General features: G+C 45.4%; 1 protein-coding gene across 1 annotated transcript in view; it reads right to left on the minus strand.

The window, feature by feature from the left end:
• Positions 1-1,782: 1,782 nt before the first annotated feature.
• LOC138663363 (zinc finger protein 605-like) overlaps positions 1,783-16,800 on the minus strand; it is a 49,596-nt gene continuing 34,578 nt past the window's right edge. The window contains exon 7 of the mRNA XM_069749538.1: positions 1,783-4,591. Coding sequence (XP_069605639.1) covers positions 2,823-4,591 — 1,769 coding nt within the window. The 3' untranslated portion in view covers positions 1,783-2,822. The remainder of the gene's footprint in view (positions 4,592-16,800) is intronic.

Genomic DNA, 16,800 nt, shown 5'->3' on the forward strand with positions numbered 1-16,800 from the left:
ATTTTTCCTCATAATAATAAACATCAGGCCGACACCGACATAGGCTAATTTTTAGGTCATCAACTCACAGAGTAAGAAGAAGAAAGAAGAGAAAAAAAAAGGGGTGCAGCAATTCGGTCCATCTAGGGACTACCAGTCAATGCCTCACGGAGAAAGTGTAAGAGCAAGCGTCATTTGATCTCCGGGGTTTAAGTCTAGCCACGGAGACCAGATTTGAAAAAAGGAATTCCAGCAGTCAGTTCTCGTCGCTTGAATACGTTCATACATCATGATAGGGTTCATTTTGTCTTTAACCTGGGACATTGAGAGTGAGGAAGTCCTCCACTTTGATGCTACGTGTATTTTGGTCGCCATTCCCAATAAAATCACCAACCTATATAGGTTTTTGGAAACCCCCGGTGGTTTTAATCCGAGTAGGAATGTCAGTGGGTCCAGTGGTATCCCATTTTCGTACATCCTATCAACCAAGAACTTCACCTCCCACCACAGGCCAACCCCCACCGGGCATGTCCACCATATGTGTCTCATGTCCCCAGGCGCATCACAACCCCTAAAACATTTGTCTAATATCTGAGGATAAATGGCATGCAGCCTCGTGGGTACCTGACATGTTCTATGGAGGACTTTGAGGGAAGATTCGACCATGGATACCTGATAGGAGCCCTTTGATAAAGCGTCACAACAGCGTTGCCATTCCTCTAGTGATATTTCGAACCCCAGATCTTCCTCCCATTGCCGCATAAATCTAAGTTTTTTCTCCTCTTGTGTAGTGGCAAAGGAAGAGTATAATAAAGAGATTACCCATTTCCCCAGGGGATCGCTTGAACATTTTTGTTCAAATCCAGTTTGTCTAAAAGAATACCTGCCTGGTACACTTCTCCTAACAAAACCAAAGATCTGATTAATGCGAAACGCTTCTCTAACATTGGGGGTTCATGTTTTTGGATAAATTCCTGTCTAGATAAGGCGACATTAAATGGGGAGCAGAGGTGTTTTATTGTAGGTTGGCCTTTCAAGATCCACCAGGAAAAGGGTTGGGGGTCAAGCCCCGGAGGAAACATTGGGCTATTAAATAACTAATTTAGTCTTACTTTTTTTTTTAAAGGGAACCTGTCACCCCGAAAATCGCGGGTGAGGGAAGCCCACCGGCATCAGGGGCTTATCTACAGCCTTCTGTAATGCTGTAGATAAGCCCCCGATGTTACCTGAAAGAGGAGAAAAAGACGTTAGATTATACTCACCCCGCTGCTGGTCCGGTCAGATGGGTGTCTCTGGTCCGCTGCGGCGCCTCCCATCTTCATTTCAAGACGTCCTCTTCTGATCTTCAGCCACAGCTCCGGCACAGGCATACTTTGTCTGCCCTGTTGAGGGCAGAACAAAGTACTGCAGTGCGCAGGCGCCGGGCCTCTCTGACCTTTCCAGCGCCTGCGCACTGCAGTACTTTGTTCTGCCCTCAACAGGGCAGACAAAGTACGCCTGCGCCGGAGCGGTGGCTAAAGATCAGAAGAGGACGTCTTGAAATGAAGATGGGAGGCGCCGCAGCGGACCAGAGACACCCATCCGACCGGACCAGCAGCGGGAACGCCCCTAGGTGAGTATAATCTAACCTCTTTTTCTCCTCTTTCAGGTAACATCGGAGGCTTATCTACAGCATTACAGAATGCTGTAGATAAGCCCCTGATGCCGGTGGGCTTACCTCACCCGCGATTTTCGGGGTGACAGGTTCCCTTTAAGTAAGAGCACGGTGTGGATAGAAAGGAACGCAATATTGAATTATGTGGATAATACAAATCTTGTTTAATGTTTATTCAAAAAGTGATTACAAAAATGAAGAAAAGTTCATAGCACCCAAAAATAAGTATTAGATTATAAAAGAGAAAACAAGCATTCAGTGGTTCTTACATATGATCTTGAAGTTGATGTGGTCCGGGTTGGAGATTCTTAAAGTATGAGAGATCTCCTGAACAAGAGTTAGGTCGGCTTATATACTATTTTGACCCATAGACTTACATTGGTTTCTATTTTTCCTGTCTCAGAACAACATAAGATGTTCTGCCGCTATGTTCATAGCCTCTACCATATTAGAAGAACACTAGTAACTTGCGGAATATGAATATTAGTTTTTTGTACATTACCTCATTTTGAAATGCTTAAGCATATAGCCTATGACCTTTAAGAACCATTTACTATCTCCAAATAGCCACATATTGACAGTTCTGACAAAAGCCCTATAGTTCTGACAAACAGAGAACAGATGTATTGGCCAAAATCCTCAGAATAACTAATTCCATCAATATACAGAGTATCTATTTGCTAGTTATAACCTGCATATGTTACGTAATCTACATTTTATTATTATTGAAATACTAATATTTTACAGTGGCTTACCCTCCTTCTGGAGTGTGTCAATGACTGCCTTCTAGACATCTGTCCAGTCAGCAGTCTTCCTCATGATTGTGGAGCCTACTGAACCAGACTAAGGGACCTTTTTTAAATGTTTAGGAAGCCACTGCAGGTGTTTTTATTCTAATTTACTGACATAATAACATTTGGGTTTTCATTGGCTGTAGGATATAGTCATCAACAGAAATAAACGCCTGAGATAGATCACTCTGTAATGACTAATATAAGAGTTTCATTTTTTGCATTGAAGAACTGAAATAAATTAACTTATTGATAATATTCTAATTTAGTTAGAAGCACTTGTATGTGACTATGTAAAAACAATTAAGAACGTAAAAAAAAAGCTTCTCCCCTGTGTGAACTCTTTGGTGGCTAGAAAGAGATGGTTTCTTCACGAAACATTTCCCACATTCTGAAAATTAAAAAGGCTTCTCCCCTGTGTGGGTTTTCTGGTGGCTAACAAGATTCGATTTCTGGTTAAAACATTTCCCACATTCTGAACAGGAAAAAGGCTTCTCCCCTGTGTGGGTTTTATGGTGGCTATCAAGATTCACTTTCCTGGTAAAACATTTCCCACATTCTGAACAGGAAAAAGGCTTCTCCCCTGTGTGGGTTTTCTGGTGGCTAACAAGATGCGCTTTACTGGTAAAACATTTCCCACATTCTGAACAGGAAAAAGGCTTCTCCCCTGTGTGGGTTTTATGGTGGCTATCAAGACTCGCTTTACTGGTAAAACATTTCCCACATTCTGAACAGGAAAAAGGCTTCTCCCCTGTGTGGGTTTTCTGGTGGCTAACAAGATGTGATTTCTGGTTAAAACATTTCCCACATTCTGAACATGAAAAAGGCTTCTCCCCTGTGTGGGTTTTCTGGTGGCTAACAAGATTCGCTTTGTGGTTAAAACATTTCCCACATTCTGAACAGGAAAAAGGCTTCTCCCCTGTGTGGGTTTTATGGTGGCTAACAAGACTCGCTTTGTGGTTAAAACATTTCCCACATTCTGAACAGGAAAAAGGCTTCTCCCCTGTGTGGGTTTTATGGTGGCTAACAAGACTCGCTTTCCGGTTAAAACATTTCCCACATTCTGAACAGGAAAAAGGCTTCTCCCCTGTGTGAGATCTATGATGTCTGACAAGAAATGATTTAGCTAGAAAACATTTCCCACATTCTGAACAAGAAAAAGGCTTCTCCTCTCTGTGGGTTTTCTGGTGGCTAACAAGATTCGCTTTGTGGTTAAAACATTTCCCACATTCTGAACAGGAAAAAGGCTTCTCCCCTGTATGAGACCTATGATGTCTGACAAGAAATGATTTAGCTAGAAAACATTTCCCACATTCTGAACAGGAAAAAGGCTTCTCCCCTCTGTGGGTTTTCTGGTGGCTAACAAGATTCGCTTTGTGTTTAAAACATTTCCCACATTCTGAACAGGAAAAAGGCTTCTCCCCTCTGTGGGTTTTCTGGTGGCTAACAAGATTTGCTTTGTGGTTAAAACATTTCCCACATTCTGAACAGGAAAAATGCTTCTCTCCTGTGTGGGTTCTTTGGTGGATAACAAGCTGGTCTTTTCGAATAAAACATTTCCCACATTCTGAACAGGAAAAAGGCTTCTCACCTGTGTGAGTTCTTTGGTGGGTAACAAGATGCTCTTTTCGAATAAAACATTTCCCACATTCTGAACAGGAAAAAGGCTTCTCTCCTGTGTGAGTTCTTTGGTGGGTAACAAGCTGCGCTTTCCGAATAAAACATTTCCCACATTCTGAACATGAAAATGGCTTCTTCCCTGTGTGAATGCTCTGGTGACTGACAAAATCTGATTTCTGGTTAAAACATCTCCCACACTTGGAACAAGAAAATCTGTTGTCTGCTTTGTGAAGTTTTTGTTGTTTGAGAAATGACTTTTCTAGGGGAAAACTATTTCCATATTCTGAAAATGAAAATGTCTTCATTGCTTTAGAAGCAGTTCGATTTTTAATGCTTATTTTGTGACTTTGATTTTCATTAGTACTAGGCAATGAATCAGAAGACAGGACCTGTTCCAAATGATCAGATGACAGATCTTTGCTGTGAAGGGATGATGGTATATTTGGAGTAATGGCATTCACTTCAATTGTATCCTGTGGGATCTCAAGATTATCTGATTTAAACATTGAAGATGTCAGCTGTCCTGCTGATCTCCTGGTACGGTCATCTGCCAAGAATAAAACCAATTATTATTTTAGAATAAAATATCCTTGAATTCTATATTTTTGAACATTTCTTCTTAAACGGTCTGTAAAAATGGTAAGTTATGCAAAATTATTAAATTATTCACCAAGACAATGACAGTTTATAGTTTACAGACTGTGCTTAAAACCACATTAACCATCTATGCTTTTGGCATCACTATAGTGAGAAGAAACCACTTATTTTACGGCATGTGTATCTCCTGGAGCACAATCTGGGCACTATGTGTTGGGTAATAACTTGGGAAATTTGCAATTTTCACTCTCCAACATCCACTGCGCATGCTAATATCCTGAATAGGGTTGAGCGAAACGGATCGTTCATTTTCAAAAGTCGCCGACTTTTGGCAAAGTCGGGTTTCATGAAACCCGACCCGATCCCAGTGTGGGGTCGGCCATGCGGTACGCGACTTTCGCGCCAAAGTCGCGTTTCAATGACGCGACAAGCGCCATTTCTCAGCCAATGAAGGTGGACGCAGAGTGTGGGCAGCGTGATGACATAGGTCCTGGTCCCCACCATCTTACAGAAGGGCATTGCAGTGATTGGCTTGCTGTCTGCGGCGTCACAGGGGCTATAAAGGGGCGTTCCCGCCGACCGCCATCTTACTGCTGCTGATCTGAGCATAGGGAGAGGTTGCTGCCGCTTCGTCAGAAGCAGGGATAGCGTTAGGCAGGGTCCATTAACCCCCAAACCGCTTGTGCTGTAGCGATTTCCACTGTCCAACACCACCTTTTGTTTGTAGGGACAGTGGAAGCTACATTTTTTATCCTCAGCGCTGTAGCTCATTGGGCTGCCCTAGAAGGCTCCCTGATAGCTGCATTGCTGTGTGTACGCCGCTGTGCAAACCAACTGCTTTTTTCAAAGCACAAATCCTGTAGTTCCTTCCTTTCTGCACAGCTATCTTGTTTGTTTGTCCACACTTTTGATTTACTTTGTGCAGCAGTCCACTCCTTGTTATTGCTGCCTGCCATACCTGGCTGAGATTACTGCAGGAAGATAGTAATTGTAGGACAGTCCCAGTTTTGTTTTGTTTTTTTTTAATTCTCCCTGAAAAAAAATAAATAGTGGGAGATTAATCTTGGCATTTGTGCTTGAGTGCCAGTCGTGTGTGCCATCTCTCTCCAATTGTGGGGCACAGAAAGCCTAGTGTCTATAATCCTTTTTTTTTTTTAATTCTCCCCAAAAAAAATAGTGGGAGATTAAGATTGGCATTTCTACTAGAGTGCCAGTCCTGTGTGTGCCATCTCTCTCCAATTTTGGGGCACAGAAAGCCTAGTGTTTTTTTTGGGTTTTTAAATTCTCCCTGAAAAAAAAATAAATAGTGGGAGATTAATATTGGCATTTGTGCTTCTGTGCCAGTCGTGTGTGCCATCTCTCTCAAATTGTGGGCCACAGTAAGCCTAGTGTCTGCTTTTTTTTTTTTTTTTTTTGGTTTTTAAATTCTCCCCAAAAAAAAAAATTGTGGGAGATTAAGATTGGCATTTCTGCTAGAGTGCCAGTCCTGTGTGTGCCATCTTTCTCCAATTTTGGGGCACAGAAAGCCTAGTGTGTAATACTGGCCCTGATTTCATGGCAATTCTCCCTAACCAAAAAAAGTAGAGGGAGATTAAGATTGGCATTTCTGCTAGAGTGCCAGTCCTGTGTGTGCCATCTCTCTCCAATTTTGGGGCACAGAAAGCCTAGTGTGCAATACTGGCCCTGATTTCATGGCAATTCTCCCTAACCAAAAAAAGTAGAGGGAGATTAAGATTGGCATTTCTGCTAGAGTGCCAGTCCTGTGTGTGCCATCTCTCTCCAATTTTGGGGCACAGAAAGCCTAGTGTGTAATACTGGCCCTGATTTCATGGCAATTCTCCCTAACCAAAAAAAGTAGAGGGAGATTAAGATTGGCATTTCTGCTAGAGTGCCAGTCCTGTGTGTGCCATCTCTCTCCAATTTTGGGGCACAGAAAGCCTAGTGTGCAATACTGGCCCTGATTTCATGGCAATTCTCCCTAACCAAAAAAAGTAGAGGGAGATTAAGATTGGCATTTCTGCTAGAATGCCAGTCCTGTGTGTGCCATCTCTCTCCAATTTTGGGGCACAGAAAGCCTAGTGTGTAATACTGGCCCTGATTTATTGGCAATTCTCCCTAACCAAAAAAAGTAGTGGGAGATTAAGATTGGCATTTCTGCTAGAGTGTCATGATTCCAATGGCAGGGAATCACAAAAGGACAAGCACCAACGAGCTCTAGGGTGATGGAACCTGAGCTGACCGCGACCCTAAACCTGAACACACAAATAACAATAGCCGGGGAACGTGCCTACGTTGATCCTAGACGTCTCGCACCAGCCGAAGATCTAACTTCCCCTATTAGAAGAAACACAGACCTCTCTTGCCTCCAGAGAAATACCCCACAGAAATAGCAGCCCCCCACATATAATGACGGTGAAATGAGAGGAAGGCACATACACAGTATGAAAACAGATTCAGCAAAATGAGGCCCGCTAAAACTAGATAGCAGAGGATACAAAAGTAAACTGCGCGGTCAGCAAAAAACCCTTCAAAAAACCATCCTGTAATTACTTGAACTCATGTTCCAACTCATGGAACATGAGGAGCAATTACAGCCCACTAAAGCAACCAGCAGCAAAGAGACAATTATATGCAAGCTGGACAAGACAAAAATAAAGCAAAACGTGGAACAAGAAAATCAAAACTTAGCTTGTCCTGAAGATTACTGAAGCCAGAAGCTGAGGTAACAAAACACTCTGATAACCTTGATAGCCGGCGGGGAAATGACAAGAAAGCCCGGTTAAATAGGAAACTCCCAAATCCTAATAGAACAGGTGGACACCAGAGACAGCAGAACACAAATCACCCAGTACCATCAGTAACCACCAGAGGGAGCCCAAAAACAGAACTCACAACACTAGAGTGCCAGTCCTGTGTGTGCCACCTCTCTCCAATTTTGGGGCACAGAAAGCCTAGTGTGTAATACTGGCCCTGATTTCATGGCAATTCTCCCTAACCAAAAAAAGTAGTGGGAGATTAAGATTGGCATTTCTGCTAGAGTGCCAGTCCTGTGTGTGCCATCTCTCTTCAATTGTGGGCCACAGAAAGCCTAGTGTGTAATACTGGCCCTGATTTCTTGGCAATTCTCCCTAACCAAAAAAAGTAGTGGGAGATTAAGATTGGCATTTCTGCTAGAGTGCCAGTCCTGTGTGTGCCATCTCTCTCAAATTGTGGGCCACAGAAAGCCTAGTGTGTAATACTGGCCCTGATTTCTTGGCAATTCTCCCTAACCAAAAAAAGTAGTGGGAGATTAAGATTGGCATTTCTACTAGAGTGCCAGTCCTGTGTGTGCCATCTCTCTCCAATTTTGGGGCACAGAAAGCCTAGTGTGTAATACTGGCCCTGATTTCTTGGCAATTCTCCCTAACCAAAAAAAGTAGTGGGAGATTAAGATTGGCAATTCTGCTAGAGTGCCAGTCCTGTGTGTGCCATCTCTCTCCAATTTTGGGGCACAGAAAGCCTAGTGTGTAATACTGGCCCTGATTTCTTGGCAATTCTCCCTAACCAAAAAAGTAGTGGGAGATTAAGATTGGCATTTCTGCTAGAGTGCCAGTCCTGTGTGTGCCATCTCTCTCAAATTGTGGGCCACAGAAAGCCTAGTGTGTAATACTGGCCCTGATTTATTGGCAATTCTCCCTAACCAAAAAAGTAGTGGGAGATTAAGATTGGCATTTCTGCTAGAGTGCCAGTCCTGTGTGTGCCATCTCTCTCCAATTTTGGGGCACAGAAAGCCTAGTGTGTAATACTGGCCCTGATTTCTTGGCAATTCTCCCTAACCAAAAAAAGTAGTGGGAGATTAAGATTGGCATTTCTGCTAGAGTGCCAGTCCTGTGTGTGCAATCTCTCTCAAATTGTGGGCCACAGAAAGCCTAGTGTGTAATACTGGCCCTGATTTATTGGCAATTCTCCCTAACCAAAAAAAGTAGTGGGAGATTAAGATTGGCATTTCTGCTAGAGTGCCAGTCCTGTGTGTGCCATCTCTCTCCAATTTTGGGGCACAGAAAGCCTAGTGTGTAATACTGGCCCTGATTTCTTGGCAATTCTCCCTAACCAAAAAAAGTAGTGGGAGATTAAGATTGGCATTTCTGCTAGAGTGCCAGTCCTGTGTGTGCCATCTCTCTCCAATTGTGGGCCACAGAAAGCCTAGTGTGTAATACTGGCCCTGATTTCTTGGCAATTCTCCCTAACCAAAAAAAAGAAGTGAGAGATTAAGATTGGCATTTCTGCTAGTGTGCCAGTCCTGTGTGTGCCATCTCTCTCAAATTGAGGGCCACAGAAAGCCTAGTGTGTAATACTGGCCCTGATTTATTGGCAATTCTCCCTAACCAAAAAAAGTAGTGGGAGATTAAGATTGGCATTTCTGCTAGAGTGCCAGTCCTGTGTGTGCCATCTCTCTCCAATTTTGGGGCACAGAAAGCCTAGTGTGTAATACTGGCCCTGATTTCTTGGCAATTCTCCCTAACCAAAAAAAGTAGTGGGAGATTAAGATTGGCATTTCTGCTAGAGTGCCAGTCCTGTGTGTGCCATCTCTCTCCAATTGTGGGCCACAGAAAGCCTAGTGTGTAATACTGGCCCTGATTTTTTGGCAATTCTCCCTAACCAAAAAAAGTAGTGGGAGATTAAGATTGGCATTTCTGCTAGAGTGCCAGTCCTGTGTGTGCCATCTCTCTCAAGTTGTGGGCCACAGAAAGCCTAGTGTCTGTTTTTTTTTTATTTTGGTTTTTAAATTCTCCCTGAGAAAAAAAAATAGTGTGAGATTAATATTGGCCTTTGTGATTCTGTGCCAGTTGTGTGTGTGCCATCTCTCTCAAATTGTGGGCCACAGAAAGCCTAGTGTTTTTTATTTATTTTGGTTTTTAAATTCTCCCTGAAAAAAAAATAAATAGTGGGAGATTAATATTGGCATTTGTGCTTCTGTGCCAGTCGTGTGTGCCATCTCTCTCAAATTGTGGGCCACAGAAAGCCTAGTGTCTGCTTTTTTTTTTATTTTGGTTTTTAAATTCTCCCTGAAAAAAAAAAAAATAGTGGGAGATTAATATTGGCCTTTGTGATTCTGTGCCAGTCGTGTGTGTGCCATCTCTCTCAAATTGTGGGCCACAGAAAGCCTAGTGTTTTTTATCTTTTTATTTTGGTTTTTAAATTCTCCCTGAAAAAAAAATAAATAGTGGGAGATTAATATTGGCCTTTGCGCTTCTGTGCCAGTCGTGTGTGCCATCTCTCTCAAATTGTGGGCCACAGAAAGCCTAGTGTCTGTTTTTGGTTATTTTGGTTTTTATTTCTCCGTGAAAAAAAATAAATAGTGGGAGATTAATATTGGCATTTGTGCTTGAGTGACAGTCCTGCGTGTGTGGCATCTCTCTCATTTTGTGCCACAGAAAACCGAGTGTGTAACATTGTGCCTGATTTTCCTTGCAGTCTCACCCACCTATAAAGGGATATCTAAATCCTACAGAAGTTTGAGTTCACCTTGTAAGTTGTTTTACAGTAACAAATACCGTTACTTTGGTTACGTTTTTAAAACAATGAGGAAGTCTGGTGGAAGAGGTCGTGGCCGTGGGCGTTCATTGCCAGCTGGTAATGATGGTAGTGGTGGTGGAGCATCAGGTGGTCGTGGGAAAAACAATATAGCACCTAAGTCTCGAGCTGTGGAGCCAGGTTCGTCGTCTGGCTACACAAGGCCTCGAACGCTCCCTTTTCTGGGAGTAGGAAAACCGCTTTTAAAGCCGGAGCAGCAAGAGTAAGTTTTGGCTTTCCTTGCTGACTCAGCCTCTAGCTCTTTTGCCTCCTCTTCTGAAACTGGTAAATGTAAAAGCAGCGCGTTGTTAGTGGATGTTCACGCTCAGGGACAAGTCGCTCCATTGTCCTGTTCAGCAAAAACAACAAAAGAGAAGGATGCGTCAGGCGACACAACGGATTACTCCATGGAGCTCTTTACACATACCGTTCCTGGGTTAGAAAGTGAAACAGTTAACAGGCCATGCCCATTACAAGTTGAATCGGACATGGAGTGCACAGATGCACAGCCACAGCCAGATTACTATGCTGTTCCTTTGACTCAGACCACAACATTGCCCTCGCAGTGTACTGATCCAGAATCAGACCCTGATGAGACTATGGTGCCCCGTCACGAACGCTATACCACCGGCTTACACGGTGACACAGACGAAGTTGCACACGAGATAGAAGAGGAGGTCATAGATGACCCAGTTGTTGACCCTGATTGGCAGCCATTGGGGGAACAGGGTGCAGGCGGCAGTAGTTCTGAAGCGGAGGAGGAGGGGCCGCAGCAGGCATCAACATCACAACAGGTTCCATCTGCCGGGCCCGTATCTGGCCCAAAACGCGTGGCAAAGCCAATACCTGTTGGAGGACAGCGTGGCCATCCGGTTAAAGCTCAGTCTGCAATGCCTGAAAAGGTATCCGATGCTAGAAAGAGTGCAGTCTGGCATTTTTTTAAACAACATCCAATTGATCAGTGCAAAGTCATCTGTCAAAAATGTTCAACTACCATAAGCAGAGGTCAGAATCTGAAAAGTATAAATACAAGTTGCATGCATAGACATTTAACCACCATGCATTTGCAAGCCTGGACTAACTTTCAAACGTCCCTTAAGGTTGTAGCACCCTTGGCCAATGAAGCTAGTCAGCAACGCTACATCCCTTCCGTCACTGTAAGGCCACCATTTTCCGCACCACCTGCAGTATCTGTGCAGGTTTCGTTGCCAGGCCAAAGCAGTCAGGGTCAGGGAATCAGCAGTTTCTTAGTTGGAAACACTGCATGTAGGGCAGCGGCAAGAATACCGTCTCCAACCATCTCTCAGTCTGCCATGTCCACCGGCACCCCCGCTAGTTGCACGGTCTCCAGCTCTCCAGTCCAGCTCACCCTACATGAGACTCTCGCTAGAAAAAGGAAGTACTTAGCCTCGCATCCGCATACACAGGGTTTGAACGCCCACATAGCTAGACTAATCTCGTTAGAGATGATGCCCTACCGGTTAGTTGAAAGCGAAGCTTTCAAAGCCCTGATGGACTACGCTGTACCAAGCTACGAGCTACCCAGTCGACACTTCTTTTCGAGAAAAGCCATCCCAGCCCTCCACCAGCATGTTAAAGAGCGCATCGTCCATGCACTCAGGCAATCTGTGAGTACAAAGGTGCACCTGACAACAGATGCATGGACCAGTAGGCATGGCCAGGGACGTTACGTGTCCATCACGGCACACTGGGTGAATGTAGTGGATGCAGGGTCCACAGGGGACAGCAATTTTGGGACAGTTCTGCCTAGCCCACGGTCTAGGAAACAGTTGGCTGTAGCCGTTCGCACCCCCTCCTCCTCCTCCTCGTCCTCCTGCAGAAGCGAGAGCTTGTCCACAGACTGCAGTCGCACAACCACTCCATCCACAGCTGCCACTGTTGCACACCAGGTGTCCCATTATGGGGCAGCTACTGGCAAGCGTCAGCAGGCTGTATTAGCTATGAAGTGTTTGGGCGACAACAGACACACCGCGGAAGTTCTGTCCGAGTTCTTGCAGAAAGAAACGCAGTCGTGGCTGAGCACTGTAGATCTTGAGGCAGGCAAGGTAGTGAGTGATAACGGAAGGAATTTCATGGCTACCATTTCCCTTTCCCAACTGAAACACATTCCTTGCCTGGCTCACACCTTAAACCTGGTGGTGCAGTGCTTCCTGAAAAGTTATCCGGGGTTATCCGACCTGCTCCTCAAAGTGCGCGGACTTTGCTCGCATATCCGCCGTTCGCCCGTACACTCCAGCCATATGCAGATCTATCAGTGGTCTTTGAACCTTCCCCAGCATCGCCTAATCATCGACGGTGCAACAAGGTGGAACTCAACACTGCACATGCTTCAGAGACTGTGCGAACAGAGGCGTGCTGTTATGTTTTTGTGGGAGGATACACATACATGGGCAGGCAGTCGGATGGCAGACATGGAGTTGTCAGGTGTGCAGTGGTCGAAGGTACAAGACATGTGTCAAGTCCTTCAGTGTTTTGAGGAATGCACACGGCTGGTTAGAGCAGACAACGCCATAATAAGCATGAGCATCCCCCTAATGCGTCTGCTGATGCAAAGTTTGACGCACATAAAGGAGCAGGCGTCTGCAGCAGAGGAAGAGGAAAGCCTTGATGACAGTCAGCCATTGTCTGGTCAGGGCAGTGTACAGGACGAGGTAGCGGGCGAACAGGAGGAGCAGGAGGACGAGGAGGATGATGGGGATGAGTATTTTTTTAATGAGGAAGCTTCTCCGGGGCCAATAGCAACTGGTGGCGTTGCAAGGCCGGGTTCAGGTTTTTTTAGGGAGACAAGTGACGTAGATTTGCCTGAAACTGCCCCTCAACCCAGCACAACCGCAGATTTGACAACTGGAACTTTAGCCCACATGGTGGATTATGCCTTACGTATCCTGAAAAGGGACCCACGCATTATTAAAATGATGACCAATGACGATTACTGGTTGGCCTGCCTCCTTGATCCTCGCTATAAAGGAAAATTGCAAAATATTATGCCACATGAGAACCTGGAACAAATATTAGCAACCAAACAATCAACTCTTGTTGACCGTTTGATTCAGGCATTCCCAGCACACAGCGCCGGTGATCGTTATCACACGAGCTGCAGGGGCAGCAGGCCAGAGGTGTTAGAGGTGCACAAATCAGAAGTGGCGTTGGACAGAGGGGTTTTCTGACCAGGTTGTGGAGTGATTTTGCTATGACCGCAGACAGGACAGGTACTGCAGCATCAATTCAAAGTGACAGGAGACAACATTTGTCCAGTATGGTTACTAACTATTTTTCATCCCTTATCGATGTTCTCCCTCAACCGTCATTCCCATTTGATTACTGGGCATCCAAATTAGACACCTGACCAGAATTGGCAGAATATGCATTGCAGGAGCTTGCTTGCCCAGCAGCTAGTGTGCTATCAGAAAGAGTATTCAGTGCTGCTGGTTCAATATTAATCGAAAAAGGACTCGTCTGGCTACCCAAAATGTTGATGATCTAACCTTCATTAAAATGAAACACTACTGGATTTCGAATTGTTTTGCCCCACCTTTCCCGGCTGACACCTAGCTTTCCTATGAAAAGGTCTTGCTTGTGGACTGCTCTGACTGACTTTTCCAATCTCGTAATTTGCAGCAGCTGTTTGTCCAGCATACGACATGTTTACACCTCCCTAAATGGCCAAACTCCCCCCACGGGGCCGTGGTCTCGCCACTTGGCGCAAGCACCCATGAGAGTGCCGTATGTCTGAAGAGGTGGGTGTGCACGCTTTTGGTCGACGGCACTGCCACTGGGTCCCTCATAGTACAATAAAGTGTCTCTGGCGGTGGTGGTGCGCACCCAACGTCAGACACACCTTTGTAACATGAGGGGCCCTGGGCCTGTACCGCCGGCCACAAGAGAGTTCCCCCCCAGCTCAAACAGTTGCAAAATTATCTCTCACAGCTCCACCAATGTTTAGTCTATGCGCTGACATCCTTCAATGCCTGGCACTGACAATACCAATGTGTTGACATGTATGATGCTACTTAAAATAGTCAGGGGCAGTGTCCTATATTTACACCAGTAAATACTTTGCGACAAATTAATAGGTCTGAAACTAAGCAGAGGAGCCCACCCCTGTACCTAAGTATGCCACCCTTTTGTGTTTTGGTTTTGTTGTATTGCGAGACATTAACATCTATTTATTTTTTGTGAGTACTAACTGTCAGACACTCATTACAATCGGCCTCCGCTGACAACACCAATGCTGCCTGTGTACCCCTGCAAGATAATTCCAAGTACATAGAGCATACTTTTGTTATGTTAGGCCTACTAAGCCTGTCTGCGGTCCCTCCTTCCAATAGTCCTCCACTGACCACACCACTGCTGCCCGTGTACCCCTGGAACCTATTTTAAAGTGCCTACAGCCCACTTTTGTTATGTTAGGCCTACTAAGCCTGTCTGCGGTCCCTCCTTCCAATAGTCCTCCACTGACCACACCACTGCTGCCCGTGTACCCCTGGAACCTATTTTAAAGTGCCTACAGCCTACTTTTGTTATATTAGCCCTACTAAGCCTGTCTGCGGTCCCTCCTTCCACTAGTCCTCCACTGACCAGACCACTGCTGCCCGTGTACCCCTGGAACCTATTTTAAAGTGCCTACAGCCCACTTTTGTTATGTTAGGCCTAATAAGCCTGTCTGCGGTCCCTTCTTCCACTAGTCCTCCACTGACCACACCACTGCTGCTCGTGTACCCCTGGAACCTATTTTAAAGTGCCTACAGCCCACTTTTGTTATGTTAGGCCTACTAAGCCTGTCTGCGGTCCCTCCTTCCAATAGTCCTCCACTGACCAGACCACTGCTGCCCGTGTACCCCTGGAACCTATTTTAAAGTGCCTACAGTCCACTTTTGTTATGTTAGGCCTACTAAGCCTGTCTGCGGTCCCTCCTTCCAATAGTCCTCCACTGACCAGACCACTGCTGCCCGTGTACCCCTGGAACCTATTTTAAAGTGCCTACAGCCTACTTTTGTTATGTTAGGCCTACTAAGCCTGTCTGCGGTCCCTCGTTCCACTAGTCCTCCACTGACCAGACGACTGCTGCCCGTGTACCCCTGGAACCTATTTTAAAGTGCCTACAGCCTACTTTTGTTATGTTAGGCCTACTAAGCCTGTCTGCGGTCCCTCCTTCCAATAGTCCTCCACTGACCAGACCAATGCTGTCCGTGTACCCCTGGAACCTATTTTAAATTGCATAGAGCATTCTTTTTTTAATTGTAGGCGTACTAAGTCTGTCTGCGGTCCATAATTGAAATTGTCCTCCACTGAACAGACCAATGCTGCCTGTGTACCCCTGTAATCTTTTTTAAACTGCATTGAGCCAAATTTTGTGCTTAAGGCCTACTACCTGTGTCTGTCTGCGCCACTCAATACAGCTGTCCTCATCTGAAAAAAGCTGAGCGTCTATAGTCTGGTTTTCAGCCTATAGGAATTTGAGAACTGCATTGGGGCTACTACTTCGGTAGGGCCTACTAACGGTGTCTGCCGCTCTAAGGTGTTCTCCAGGTTGCCTCTCCATTGCTTCAATCTTCATGCTCGTCTTAAGTAGTTGTTGAAACAACACTACATTAGGCCTACAAGTTGGGTCTGGGTCGTAGAGACAGTGTCTGCCGCTCCAAGGTGTTCTCCAGGTTGCCTCTCCATAGCTTCAATCTTCATGCTCGTCTTAAGTAGTTGTTGAAACAACACTACATTAGGCCTACAAGTTGGGTCTGGGTCGTAGAGACGGTGTCTGCCGCTCCAAGGTGTTCTCCAGGTTTCCTCTCCATTGCTTCAATCTTCATGCTCGTGTTAAGTAGTTGTTGAAACAACACTACATTAGGCCTACAAGTTGGGTCTGGGTCATAGAGACGGTGTCTGCCGCTCCAAGGTGTTCTCCAGGTTGCCTCTCCATTGCTTCAATCTTCATGCTCGTCTTAAGTAGTTGTTGAAACAACACTACATTAGGCCTACAAGTTGGGTCTGGGTCGTAGAGACGGTGTCTGCCGCTCCAAGGTGTTCTCCAGGTTGCCTCTCCATAGCTTCAATCTTCATGCTCGTGTTAAGTAGTTGTTGAAACAACACTACATTAGGCCTACAAGTTGGGTCTGGGTCGTAGAGACGGTGTCTGCCGCTCCAAGGTGTTCTCCAGGTTGCCTCTCCATAGCTTCAATCTTCATGCTCGTCTTAAGTAGTTGTTGAAACAACACTACATTAGGCCTACAAGTTGGGTCTGGGTCGTAGAGACGGTGTCTGCCGCTCCAAGGTGTTCTCCAGGTTGCCTCTCCGTAGCTTCAATCTTCATGCTCGTGTTAAGTAGTTGTTAAAACAACACTACATTAGGCCTACAAGTTGGGTCTGGGTCGTAGAGACAGTGTCTGCCTCTCCAAGGTGTTCTCCAGGTTGCCACATAATCGAAGCTGCATAGAGCCTATTTTGTTATTTTACGCCTACTAAGTCTTTCTGCAGTCCCTCCTTCCAATTGTCCTCCACTGAGCACACCAATGCAGACCGTGTACCCATGTAACCTTTTTTAAACCTGCGTCGAGCCAACTTTGTGGTGTAAGGCCTACTTGTAGTGTC

Source organism: Ranitomeya imitator, chromosome 2 (assembly GCF_032444005.1).
Source record: "Ranitomeya imitator isolate aRanImi1 chromosome 2, aRanImi1.pri, whole genome shotgun sequence".
NCBI lineage: Eukaryota > Metazoa > Chordata > Amphibia > Anura > Dendrobatidae > Ranitomeya > Ranitomeya imitator.